The sequence below is a fragment of the Manis javanica genome, chromosome 5, assembly GCF_040802235.1.
Source record: "Manis javanica isolate MJ-LG chromosome 5, MJ_LKY, whole genome shotgun sequence".
Lineage (NCBI taxonomy): Eukaryota > Metazoa > Chordata > Mammalia > Pholidota > Manidae > Manis > Manis javanica.
In genome coordinates, this window is record NC_133160.1 from 70,305,805 (window position 1) to 70,318,838 (window position 13,034).

General features: G+C 38.6%; 1 protein-coding gene across 3 annotated transcripts in view; it reads left to right on the top strand.

Moving 5' to 3' along the window:
• The first annotated feature begins 286 nt into the window (after positions 1–286).
• LOC118967429 (neurotrypsin) overlaps positions 287–13,034 on the top strand; it is a 189,390-nt gene continuing 176,642 nt past the window's right edge. The window contains exons 1-3 of one of the 3 annotated variants that reach the window (XM_073237088.1): positions 287–870; positions 2,664–2,754; positions 3,289–3,404. In XM_073237088.1, the coding sequence (XP_073093189.1) occupies positions 2,741–2,754; positions 3,289–3,404 (130 nt within the window). In that variant the 5' untranslated portion in view covers positions 287–870; positions 2,664–2,740. Of the gene's footprint in view, positions 871–2,663; positions 2,755–2,872; positions 3,405–13,034 lie in introns of those variants that run through there. The other 2 variants (XM_073237087.1, XM_073237081.1) reach the window with 2 other exon arrangements.

A 13,034-nucleotide genomic window follows, 5' to 3' on the forward strand; every position in this document is an offset into this window, starting at 1 on the left:
TAGCATGTTTAATAAAAAAGACTTTATATATCCTTTCATTTTAAGTTGCTATAACAATAATTTTCAAGCACACCTCAAAGTAGAAAACAGTGTAATGAGCCATCATTTACCCATCACTGAGTTTCATCAGTTAACAACACTTTGCTAAATGTACTTCATCTGTTCCCGTTCCATCCTAACCCCCTTCCCCCTCACTCACCCTGGAGTTTATTAAATGCTAATCCCAGCATCATATCATTTAACCCATAAATACTTCCATATGTATGTCTAGCAGATAAGGACACAGCATACATAGAACACCATCTCAAGGACTGTGTTTACAGTTATCATTTAACCCTGGGGATTTAGCCACCAGCAGGTGACCTAATAGCTCGTACTAATGGTTGTTAGGTTTAAAAACATAAATATAAAAAGAATTTTCTTAGGAGTAGGGAAGGGATGTGGAGGTGTTAAATAATAAATAAGCGTAATTTCCTTTGAAAGATGTCAGCCAACCTTCTATCAGGGAAACATTAAGCCCATCTATTTAACCATTACTGTATAGTAGCTGCCTTACCATGCTTGATCCACAACAGCTTTATATGAAAAAAGTGAAAAGAGTGTCATTTTCTTTACCGCATAAGGTCTTAGAAAACATTAATCCTGTTTGTGTATATTTTTTGGTGTAATATACTTAGTTAATATACAGCAGAAAGGGAGGTATGAAAAGAATAAATTATACCTACTAAATAAATTACATTATGTTTATTCCTTTCAGCTTCCTCCTCCTCAACCTGCAGTTTACTTGTTTGTTTTAGATGTGTCTCATAATGCAGTGGAAGCTGGATATTTGACAATTTTGTGCCAGTCATTGTTAGAAAATCTGGACAAGTAAGAATTTTTTTTTATTCATTGTGTGTGTGTGTATGTGTGTGTCTGTGTGTGTGTGTGTATACATATACATGTAAATTTATGTAAACGTGAAGTGTTTATTAACAGCATATTTGGTTGGTTCTTATTAAGTTTGATTTCATTCATCTATTACTAAAAAAGTTCTTGCTGTCCACCTTAGAATAAGGATCCTGCTACTTGGATTATTATGATTTATGATTGATGACTTGGTATCTGAATCATAAAATCATAAAAGTTTTAATACTTGGTAGGGAATTTAGATCTAACCTCACTATTCCTCTGACTTAACAGATGTGAGCACTGGGGCCCAGAAAACTTGACTTGGCCAGGGTATCAAGGCTAGGGTATCAGGCTTTAGGTGAGAGAAATTTAGCTGTAATTCCTGAGCACGGAGTTTTTCATAAGATAATTTTAAATGTGCTAATGAGAGAATGAGCCAAATAAAGGGAAAGAAGGAGTTGATTTGGTGCTGAATATTGCAGGACGCCAGAAACTGAACTCTTCATTTTGGCACATTAATAATTAGCTGTGCTGTGGAGGTGAGAATAAAGTATAGGATTGGTTGCTTATACCTGAATCTAAGTCCTGCCTATGTGTCTACCAATGTTAGTCTTGAAGAAGACCCTCAACTGTTTTTAAAATGGAACCTTCCAAATCTCTGGAAAATAAAGTTGTGTGTATATTAGTTTTTCCACACCACCACCCACAGGAGATGTAACTTAAGCTTGTTAGCAGGAGCGGTTCACTTTTGCAGTGGTTCATGATGTGTATAGAGGTGTGGGGGTGGTTGAGTCTGTGTGAATACTTTGTTAGAAGTACTCTTGGTGACTTTGTAACATTCCCCCACATCTTCCATTTGAGTATGAAAGTCCTTGCTGATAAATGTTAGCTCTAGTCACCATAATGTATGTATCATTGATTTTGGCCTGCGAATAAATGGATAACATTGAGACATTTGAGATAAAAACATCCAGAGATAATAAATGATTTGCTCTTGGTTTTTGTTGGTAACTTAGAGTTTTCATATTTTTATTCTTAATGGAAGCATTTGCCTGTTTTTAGTCATAAAAGCTTAATTCAGATTCAGCTTTAGCAGTGAATGGCAGTGGAAGATCCTCTGCAAAGAAGTCATTTGTAAGGCAGAAGGGTTAGTTTACTTGAGGAGTGTGTGGATATAGCCCTACAGATAGGAGAGTCCAACAAAGTTGGGTGAGTGTTTGCAAATTAAATAGACTATGCCAAAGCAAAGGGATGAAATTGGGAATGGAAAGTCATTTTTTAAAACTATATATATTTGGTTACAGCAGAAAATAGAAGCATTAGGAAAGTCAAACAAAGTAAAGGTGGTAGGATAGCAGCAATATAGTAACATGTTTTTTGGAAACGGCTCTATGGATATAACTTTGAGAAAGAGGAATTTAATACTGGAGCAGTTTCAGCTCAGCTCTATTTTGAGCTTCAGAGGGTCGGTAATAGTCTCCATTCTAATGGAGCCTGAGAAATCTCAGAGTGAGGAGTACTCTGTAGAAACATTGTAAATATTGACCAGTATTGGTAAGCTAAATACCCACATAATTTGTTGCATTCTGTACCCTGAAATGCTTTTGGACTTAGCTTGCAGACTGTGTCTGAACAGCTTGATCGATCATGCCTAATAGTTATAATGCTATAATACTCAAAAATATTTTACAGGGCTGACGTATTGTTGGCCAGAGAGGAAAAATCTTATTTCTTAAACTTACTGGGTGTTAAAGTGCAATCTTGTCTTTAAGGTGGAATCCTTCCTGCTTTGATTTTTCCGGAGGCCTTCACCCTACTGGACTACACCCACAGTCCCTGTCTCACCAGAATGGAGCATGAGAGGTTATTTTCTAAATATTTTAGAGAATAATTAAGCCCTGGAGCTGGTAAAGAGTATCGTTGGAAAGGCTGTTTTCATGGGTAACTTTACTGACATAGATGAAAGTACCTCTGATTCTTCCAGTGTTGGAAATATGACCTGGATTTCCAATCTTCCCCGCTCCAGTAAATGGGAAGAGGGGTTGGGATCTGGGAGTGTGGGTCTGGGCCCCGGATGACGGTCCATCGCACACACCCCCTGGTTCAACAGGCCTTGTCTGGATCAGACCATGAGACCGGCGCAGGCCAGTTCTGGGCAGCAGCTGAGCATGCGCAAGCCCTGTGGCGCTCCCCAGCCAGGAGGTGGGAGGCCGGAGTCCTCATGGAGGCAGAAAACGGGGTGTAGGTTCCCCTCACGTGCCTGCCTGGAGCACGGTCTCTGTGGCAGGCGGGAAGGCAGCCGGTCCTTCCCAATATCAGAAAGTAAAGGGCCGTCAGGCGAGAGACCACCTGGATGGGAGCCCGCCTGGGCGTAAACACCCGGCGCCCTCCGTGCAGGGCCCAGGCCGCTGCTCTCGACTCCCTCCGCGGCGGAACCGAGGATGCCTGTCGCCTACGGCCCGAGCCCACCAGCCTTCGTGCCCACGTCCAGCCCACCGCCCTCTGTGGCCCCGGTGAGTCGCCTCCCAGCCAGGGAGGAGGGGGTGGGAGCCGGGCGCAGAATCCGAGAGGTCTTCGGAGCGGCACAGTGACAGTTCTAATAAAAATTGGCCATTCTAAATGGTGTGAGCTGATATATGTCATATATGTTTTTATTTTGTTGTTTTTGTTGTTTTCATGAGCGGATGTGGAATTTTGTCAAATGCTTTTTCAGCATCTCTTGAGATTTTTACTCTTCCTTTTGTTAATATCATATATATATGTGCCATTTTTTTTGGATATTGCACCACCTCTTCATCCCTGGAATAAAAATCCTACTTGAGGAGGTGAATGATCTTTTTAATATATTTTTGCATTTCATTTGCTAATATTTTGTTGAAGATTTTTGTATCTGTGTTCATCAGGGATATTGGTCTTTCATTTTCTTTTTTTCTTGTACTGCCTTTGCCTAGTTTTGGTACAAGGGTGGTGCTAGCTTTATAGAATGAATTTGAAAACTTTCCTTGCTCTTTAATTTTTTGGAATAGTTTGAATAGGGGAGGTCAACTCCTGTTTAAATGGTAGAATTCAGCTGAGAAGCCATTTGGTCCTGGAGTTTGTCCTGTTGATAGTTTTTTGATTACCAATTCAATTTTATTACTAATTGTTCAAATTTTCAATTTGTTTCTGGTTCAGCCTTGAAAGATTGTATGTTTCTAGGAATTCATTTCTTCTCAGTTTTCCAGTTCGTTGACATAATTTCCATAATACTGTTGTCTTTTAGTCATTGTGTTTTTGTGGTGTCAGTTGTAGTTTCTTTTTCATTTCTGATTTCATTTATTTTGAGTTCCGTCTCTTTTTTTTCTTAATGAGTCTGGCTAAAATTTTTCAGTTTTTGTTTATCTCTTCAAAGAACCAGCTCTTAGTTACATTTATATTTTCTATTGTATTTTAAGACTATTGCATTTATTTCCATTCTGATCTATTATTTCCTTACACCAATTAGGCTTTGCTGTTCTTTTTCTAGTTCTTTTAGGTGTCAGGTTAGATTGTTTACTTCAAATGTTTGTTGATTCTTGAGGTAGCCTGTATTAGTATGAACTTCCCTCTTAGGACTGTGTTGCCTGCATCCACAGATTTTGAACCACTTTGTTTCTATTTTCATTATTCTCCAAGTATTTCTTGATTTATTCTTTGATTTCTTTTGACGCATTGGTTGTATAGTGGCATGCCATTCAGCCTCCACATGTTTATGTTTTTAATGTATTTTTTTCTTGTGATTGATTTCCTGTTTCATAATGTTGTGGTTGGAAAAGATGTTTGATGTGATTTCAGTCTTCTTAAACTTACTGAGATTTGCTTTGTGGCCTAACCTGATCTATTCTAGAGGATGTTCCATGTGTGCTTGAAAAGAATGTATATTCTACTGCTTTTAGATGTAATGCTCTGAATATACCTGTAAATTCCATTTGGTTTAATGTCTCATTCAAATCCATTGTTTCCTTATTGATTTTGTGTCTGGATGATCTATCCATTGAGGTAAGTGGGGCTTAAGACCCCTATTATTTCTGTAATACTGTCAACCTGCCCTTTCATGGCTGGTTAAATACTGTTTTACATATTTTTAATACTGTGTGCTGGGTGTACAGAAATTTGCAATTGTTATATCTTCTTGCTGAATTGTGCCCTTAATCATTATATATTGTCTTTCATTGTCTCTTGCTTCAGTCTTTGTTTTAAAGTTTATTTTGTCTGATATAAATATTGCTACTCCAGCTTTTTTTTTTTTTCATTCCTGTTTGTATGGAATACCTTTTTCCATCCCTTCAGTTTCAGTCTATGTGTCTTTAGGTCTAAAGTGAGTCTCTTGTAGACAGCAAATAGGTGGGTGTTGGTTTTTTTATCCATTCACAAACAGCTTTCTCTTTGATGTATTTGGTGTACAGTTGTTTTGAGCCTCTCTCTTAAATGCCATCATTTTTACCTTACTGCAAAGTTATTTCGGAATCAACTGAAATATTTCTCAGTTTACAACAATGGTATATAGAGTTCACAATTAAAATCAGTATGATAAAAATACCCACCTACAGTTTTATAGTCCCTTACCCCTCTGATTATTTTAAATAATTTCAAAAGTATCAATCTAATTTTTCAAAGGAGTATTTCAACTTTCAACATATCTGACTTTTATGGTATTAAGACCTAAAAAGGAATGCTTGACTCAAGAGGAATTTTTCTCTTTGGCTATTAGGAAGTGAGTTATCCTAAGTATATGTATTGACTTCAGCTCCTTTGAGGATCAGAATAATAGTAATCATACTTTTCTTGAGTGCTTACTAGCTGCTAATCCCTGGAATAATCACTTTACATGCATTACCTTATTTAATTCTCACAGCTACCTCATGAGATAGTATTATTATTATCCCCATTTTATAGGTGAAGTAACTGAGGTTGAGGGATTAAGAGCACAAAGTTGATAAATGGCAAAACTGTCACTAAGTCCAAGCATTCTCAATTCAGGTCCCAGCTCTTGTGTCAGAATGAGGAGACAGCTTGCCAGCATTATTTGTTTGCATTTGAGGTCAGGGAGGAGTTCCTGCATGGACTGATACCAAGGCTGAGAATGGAAGAGATAACCTGCTGTAGTGATTGAGGAACAAGGCTCTTGACCCACAGTCCTGGGGCTGGTATCTCTGCTTTGTTACTTATTACATCTCTCTATGCTTTAGTTCCTTGACCTGTGTAATGGGGAATATGTTATTACATATGTCTGTGAGCATGGGATGAGGTTACCCATGTGAAGTGCTTTACACAATGCCGTGGAAATGATAGGCACTCAGAAAAGGTTAGCTGAAGACACCGGTAAAATTTGCTGGAAAATGAGAAACGTAATTATACATACACTTGATTGGTATAACAAAGGCAAGGGAATATTCCTAGCCCATTGGCTATTTCTGCATATCCCACAATATCCCATGAGAAAAGATCTGAATGGTCTTTTGGTGGCTATGGGTGAGAGAGGTTTCTTTCTGCTTTGGATAGCCCAGATGTCATTAAGCCTTGCTTGCAAGAAAATAAAGCACCAGTCAGTAGGTATTTATGATATGATAAAAGAAACTTCATAAGACAGAATATATAAATCGGACTTCGTCCTAGCCCTCAATAAACCAAGGAAGGGACAAGCTAGCCATGGATGCTCTAAACAGAGGTGTGCACAGGCATTACCCAAATGTACTCTTGGGGCTGAGGTCTGGGATTCTGAGTAGTGACCAAAAGGAAATACTTGAGGACAGTGTTCTGGATACTGATGATGAAATAGTTGTTATGTGCAACAGATGGGGATGATCTATGGGGGGTCCAAAAAGCTGTTCTTCGCACCTAAGATACTTATGGCAAAATATATGGAATAGGAGATGCAATGCAAGAAAAATAATGATCTTTTGTTTTAACACAAATATAGGTTGGCTAAAATATGGAGTGAGATGAGAGAGGTTGGATGTAGTAAAACTATAGGGTGAAGGTTGCTAAAGGATATGGTATGGAACCCCATATCCTTGCTATTCAAAATGTGGACTGTATACCAGCAACACTAGCTAGCATCATCTGGTAGCTTGTTAGAAATGTAGACTCAAGGAATCCAGCCTAGACTTCCTAAATCAAAATCTGAGTTTAATAAGAATTCCAGGTGTTCATACAAGCTTGAAAGACACTGCTCTAAATCAGTGGTTCTCAAAGGGTGGTTCCAGACCAGCAGCATTAGCATCACCAGGGAACTTATTGAAATTACAGATTCTCAGGCCTCATCCTACACATACTGACTCAGAAAGTGTCATCTTGGAACCTAGTAATCTGTGTTTTAGATTCCTGCAAATGAATCTAATCCATGTTAAAGCTTGAGAACCATTGCCATACATGATTCTTCTCATTGGAAAAGATGGAAACACGTACTTGAACCCCACGTGAGCTGTCAGATGGCGAGTCTCAACTTTGTACATTAGCATCACTTTTTAAAAATAGTCATGGCAAACCACAGGATACACCAATTTAATCAGAATCTCTAGGATGTGGAATTAAAATGGTCCAATTCTAATATCCAGCTTGGGTTGAAAGATGACTGTTTTAAGTCATCAGCAAATCCTCTAGCCAGTGGTACCAAAAAGTAGGATTCTAGTGTCCTTTTGCTTTGTACTGACACAGTGTGGCCTGATGTGTTCTGAGCACTTGTTGAGAGATATGTCTCATGACTCTCTCATGCTTCTCACAGCTTCTCACATGCATCATGGGTGTACCATGAATGCAAAGTCATCACTACTTTTGACCTGGAGCATTCTTAGGGCTTTTATTTTCAGGGAACACCTTGAGGAATGAAGTATGTTCTCTCTGAGACAAAGGGCAGGCTTGCTTACTTCTTGCTATAAAATGGTGGGTTCTGCAACATCAGTGTTTTTCCCCGGTAACACCACCTCCTGTGTATGAGAGCCCCCATTGGAGCCCTCCTGCACATCACCGTATTAGGACTGGCAAAGCAAGGGAAGCAGATGCCCCTGCTGCTTCCTGGGCTGAATAAAAAAGTCCTTTATTCCTGACTCAGGAGTCCCAAATCTTCTACCAGTGTTCATGAAATAGGTTCAGGTGACCTTCCTAACAGGTAATCGGGTAAAATCTCAGACCTGTAGTAATGCATACCAATCTATTCCCAATTCTCTGGTCTCTTCTGTTATACCTTGCTCTTTAGACAAGAGTTGGGTATTCTAGAGAGCTGGATTTGATACTCATAGATGATACTCAGAGATTTCATTCTTGCCTATGTGTGTGATTCTTTCTGTGATAGAATGAGTTGTAAGAAATATATATTTGGTTGTACTTATGACCAAATATATATTTTCCAGGTATATTTGATCTTCATCCACATTTCCTGCAAACACCAGGAGTCTTAAAGGCAAAACAGGTGGTTTGTCATGTTAATGAGAGACTTTTAGACCCCCACCCTAGGGCAGGGGCTGGAAGCTGAATCAGCCAATGGCCAGTAATTTAGTCAATCATGACTATGCAGTGAAGCCCTCACAGAACCCATGAGAGGAGCTCTCACTCTCTGTGCTCTGCTCAGTTGGATCCTGCTCCTGTGCTTGAGGAACCAGAACACGTCCACGTGCCACTGAGCCAGATCCCAAACTCCGCGAGGATAGAAGCTCCTTTATTTGGGACCTCGCCTTATGGCTCTCTTCATCTGGCTGTTAACTTGTATCTTTTATGATATCTTTATTAAACTGGTAAATGTGTTTTCCTGAGTTTTGTGAAGCCACTCTATCAAATGAATGGAACCTGAGGGGCAGGTTGTGGGAAACTCCACAGTCTGTAGCCAGTAGGTCAGAAGCACAGGGAGCTTGCCTGGGCCTTGTCACCGGTGTCTGGAGTTGGGGGTGGAGGGCAGTCTTGTAGGACGGAGCCTGTAAACTGGGAATCTGGTGCTGTCTTCCAGGCAGATAGCATCAGAGTTGAGTTAACTTATCTGACACCCTGCTGGTGTTCAAGAATTGCTTGGTGTAAATACATGTGGGAAGACCCCCTCCCACAGACCCACACACATTGGAATGGGGTCTGGGTACCCAAATGAAGTCACACTGCTGTTACTGCTGTGTATAATACTTTTAATGTTATACATATGTGTAGGCAAAAATTACACCATGACATTTGGTTTCAGAGATGTTGCACTCCCTTTTGTTACTATTAGCTTCAGTCCACTCAGGAATGGGCTCTTGTAATGGCAGCCTTACTCCAGAGACTTTCTGGTTATCGGTATCTGCCTGTGATATCTGCCAGTATCACTCTCTGAAGATGCTATCATCTTCCCCAGTGATACAGATAACATCAGTATCTGCCTATGAACCAGAACAACCTAAGCCGAAAAGAGGAGTAAAATTCGCTGTGTTAAAAGCACATAAATCTTTTTGGTTGTAAATAATACTAATACACATTTATATAACATGTTACAGCCAGGAAAGTATTTTCATAAAAATCATTTTACCTATTTGTATTCCATATTTAATAACCTTGCATGTAATAAACTCATTATTTATTGCTTTGAACAAATAAATAAATATACTCAAGAACTCAGAAATAGATGAAGGATAGGGAAAAGAAAAATTCTGTTTGTGGACATAGGTATGTAACTTAACTCTCTGATAAAAAGTACTTTAATTATATTAAGCATCTATGGGTAAAATTGTAGTATTTCCGGAGTCTCTCACCTGGCCTTAGTCTATCTCCATATCAATAGGTGTTTACATGCAGAGCTAGGGCATAGCTGGACCGGAGAGATTGCATGGGGTCCCTTTTAGCAGTGGGTCATGGGAGACACCAGAGAGAAGTGCACAATGGCTTGTAAGCAATAAATGCGTTCCTTCCAATTTATTTATCCCTTTGACTGATTTTGGTTTCAAAGGTAATTTGCCCTGGGCTGGGAAAGTATTTTCCCACCAGAGTTAGACCATCCTTTATCATCACCATCTTTGTGATTATCATCATCATCATCGTTTCTATTAAGTGAGTTCACATAGTATTTTGTTAGAATGGTTTATTTTCTTCCACGTAAAGAGCTCCACACTGAAACAGCGAAAGTATATCATCAAGTCAGTCAGCAGCCTTTATTATCTCTGTTAATTCATGTATGGCTTGTTTTATCCTTCTTTAGTGCCTTCCCATCCTGTCTCTCTGAATTTGGACAGTTCATCCTTCCAATAACTTACTGAGAACACTCATAGGGAAGGAATGAGGAGTGATTTGCAGTTTGAGGGCGGAATGTCTGTTCTCCGTTCCTCCTTCCTCTCAGGGAGACAACTGCTGGGCTTGCTTGCTCTAACTTTGGGCCACTCCGCTAAATCACATCTGGGGTGGTTTCTTGATGCTTAGGGCTAAAGTAGGGAAATGGAAGGAGATTCGAGGAAATGCAAATCTTCAGTCAGACTTCACTGTCACACAGCAATAAGATGGTTTGAAGAGAATGGGCAAGGTAAAGAGCACCTGACTTTTAAACAGTGCCTCTCTGATTCATTCCTGCTTCTGCCCATGGGTGAATTTGGGTATTGTAAAGGGGTACTACAATTACAGGATTACTGTTACTCATAAATACAGAGAGTAGAGAAGTTAAAAAATTTGGTTAATAAACAGTCGTAAGTCTCCCTTTCTTATCAGTACTAGAATTTTGCTTCCCACAAGTAAGTTGAGAAATATGCCAGGTCTGCCCTCTGTTTTTTACAGAGCAGGGAGAAAAGCAGTAGTCACTGAAGGGGCTCACAGGGAGTCCAGCTGGGAACCCTGTCATCAGCTGCCTACTGTAGGAGGTTTGCTTCTACTCAGGAAAGAAAGACTGTGCCCAGCATTTTCTATCCACAAACACCTCACAGGTTTTAATGTAAAAATGACAAAAATCTTTAGCCATTTTCAGGCAATATGCTTTGCTGTTTTGTTACATACAGAAAACAGCAAGACTTTATAGCACACACTGGGTGGGAAGCTCACTAAATTCTATACAACTAAGAACAAACCTCAAGAGCTACAGAAATTGCTTATGGAGAATCTTTACCAAAAACTGAAACTTAAAACAACTGCAGTTGAATAATCTAAGAATAGTTGGTACTTATTTCAATTCCTGATTTAAACAACAACAACAAAATTCTAGGAAGTATCAAGAAATATGAATAGTGTGGAATACAGAGGAAATTAATTTACAGTAAAACCCCTGGGTAATAAAAAAATAAGTAAAAGTGTTTCTTTGATTTAGAAAATGTTTTCTTATCCCCCACCTTAAGTTGAGAGTATAATAACTTGTTCCTTAGCTTGAAAGAATGGAAGGAACTGGCAGAAGTACACAACATTTTTTACAAGATTTTCGCCTGTACTTAATCATACTCTTGAAAAGTTTATTGTATGTTTTTCTCATTCCATAGCTTGGATTCAGTCACTATCAGTGTTTTAACTCAGGAGTCCAAGTAAAGAATTCCTTTTAAGTATTTTAGATAAAAGAATTGAGTGAAACCAGCTGATAATTTCAATGAAGATTTGTACCTAGAATGGTCAGGAGTCATCCCTAACCCTCTTCTGAAAGTAGGTTTGGAGCCTGAAAAGGCTGTTCCTCCTTGGCTGTGCTGCTGCTTAGAGGTTTTCTCCGAGCAAATTGTATTTGCCTATGTTTCAAAGTCTGTTCTAATTATGCTGATTGTTCATATCATCTAATTGCTTTTTCAAGTGATCAATTTTACATGATACTGTGTTATAAGGATGTCCTTGTTTTAGATATTTTAAACACTTCTTATGTCCTCAATGCATAATAAAGCATGACTTCCTGTTCACTTTTGATAGTTCCTAACGTATTTACATTAGAACTCATAGTGATTCTAGTAGTTCTACTTAAATTTGTGTAAAACCCTTGTAACATTTAAAGGGAAAAGAAGGGTGATCAAAATATGATGCTCCATGTTAAAGTATGCTAACTGAAAAAAAAGTTTGCATTAAAGATAATTTATAGGACATCAAGGTCATATTCACCAGCAAAGTGCTATAGATTGTGTTTAAAGTTTTAAAAAGTGACAAAGTAGAATTTTAGAATAGAAACTGAGAACTGATGTCTGAGGAAGAAGACATATTGTACGGTTATATGTAGGAAATATATTCTAACATATGTGAAAAATATCTTTTTTAATGTTTGAATTTTGGAGAGAAGACAACTGTATTCAATAATATAGTGAAAGACTGGAGAGAGAGGGACCAAAATATATTTGGTTTAAGCTTTTGCCTAAAGACATATTTGAGTATTTTGTTATTTAATTTTAATGGGTAAACTTAAAAAAATGTGTAGCATCTCCATTAATACCTGTTTCATTCTAATAACATGCTTTAGCTATTGGTAATTTGTTTTTCAGTATACTCTTAGTGAGTATCAAGTATGTACAGTTAGTGCAAGATTTTCAATGAGATTGCTTCCAAAGATGAATATGACAAGATCCCTGTCCTCAGGAGAGAGAAAAACACATAAACATTTAATTCTAGCTGTGTAACTCGAATAGAAAATCTCAAATTATTTTGGTATCAGTACTTCTTTAAGACTCTCAAAAATTACTGAGGATCCCAGAGAATGTTTTTTTTTAGTACTCCTCATGGTGCCAGCGTTCTTGTTTGAGGAGTTGAAGAATGAACTTAGCAAGCACTCAAGGTGGAAGAGTGAGGGAGAGACTTTTATTTAGATATAAAGTGAGAAGACCGAGCTCCTGGCTGACATGAGGAGGGGACAAGAGAACCCATTGTTGTGCGTTGTCTCTGGGCTTTATAGGCAGTTGAGGATTTTCGGAAACGTGATAAAGAGCTTAGGGGTGTGGACCTGTTGTCTTAGAATGTTCATCCTTGATGAGACATTACGTGAGTTTTCTCATCAGTCCTCCAGGTAATTGTGAAAAGTTAACATAAGAAATTTACTGCATATTTCTTGCCCAGAATATCAGCTTTTCTTGGTCTGGGAGCATAACAATCATCAGTCAAGACTGCCTGCCCTGCCCTCAAGGTGGGCTGAGTTATTGTCTGTTTGCTGAAGAGTTTAAAAGGCAGTCTAAGATGGAATCTTTCTTGCTTTTACTGTGCTGTTTATGGCTGGGCTTGCTTGCCACTATTAATTG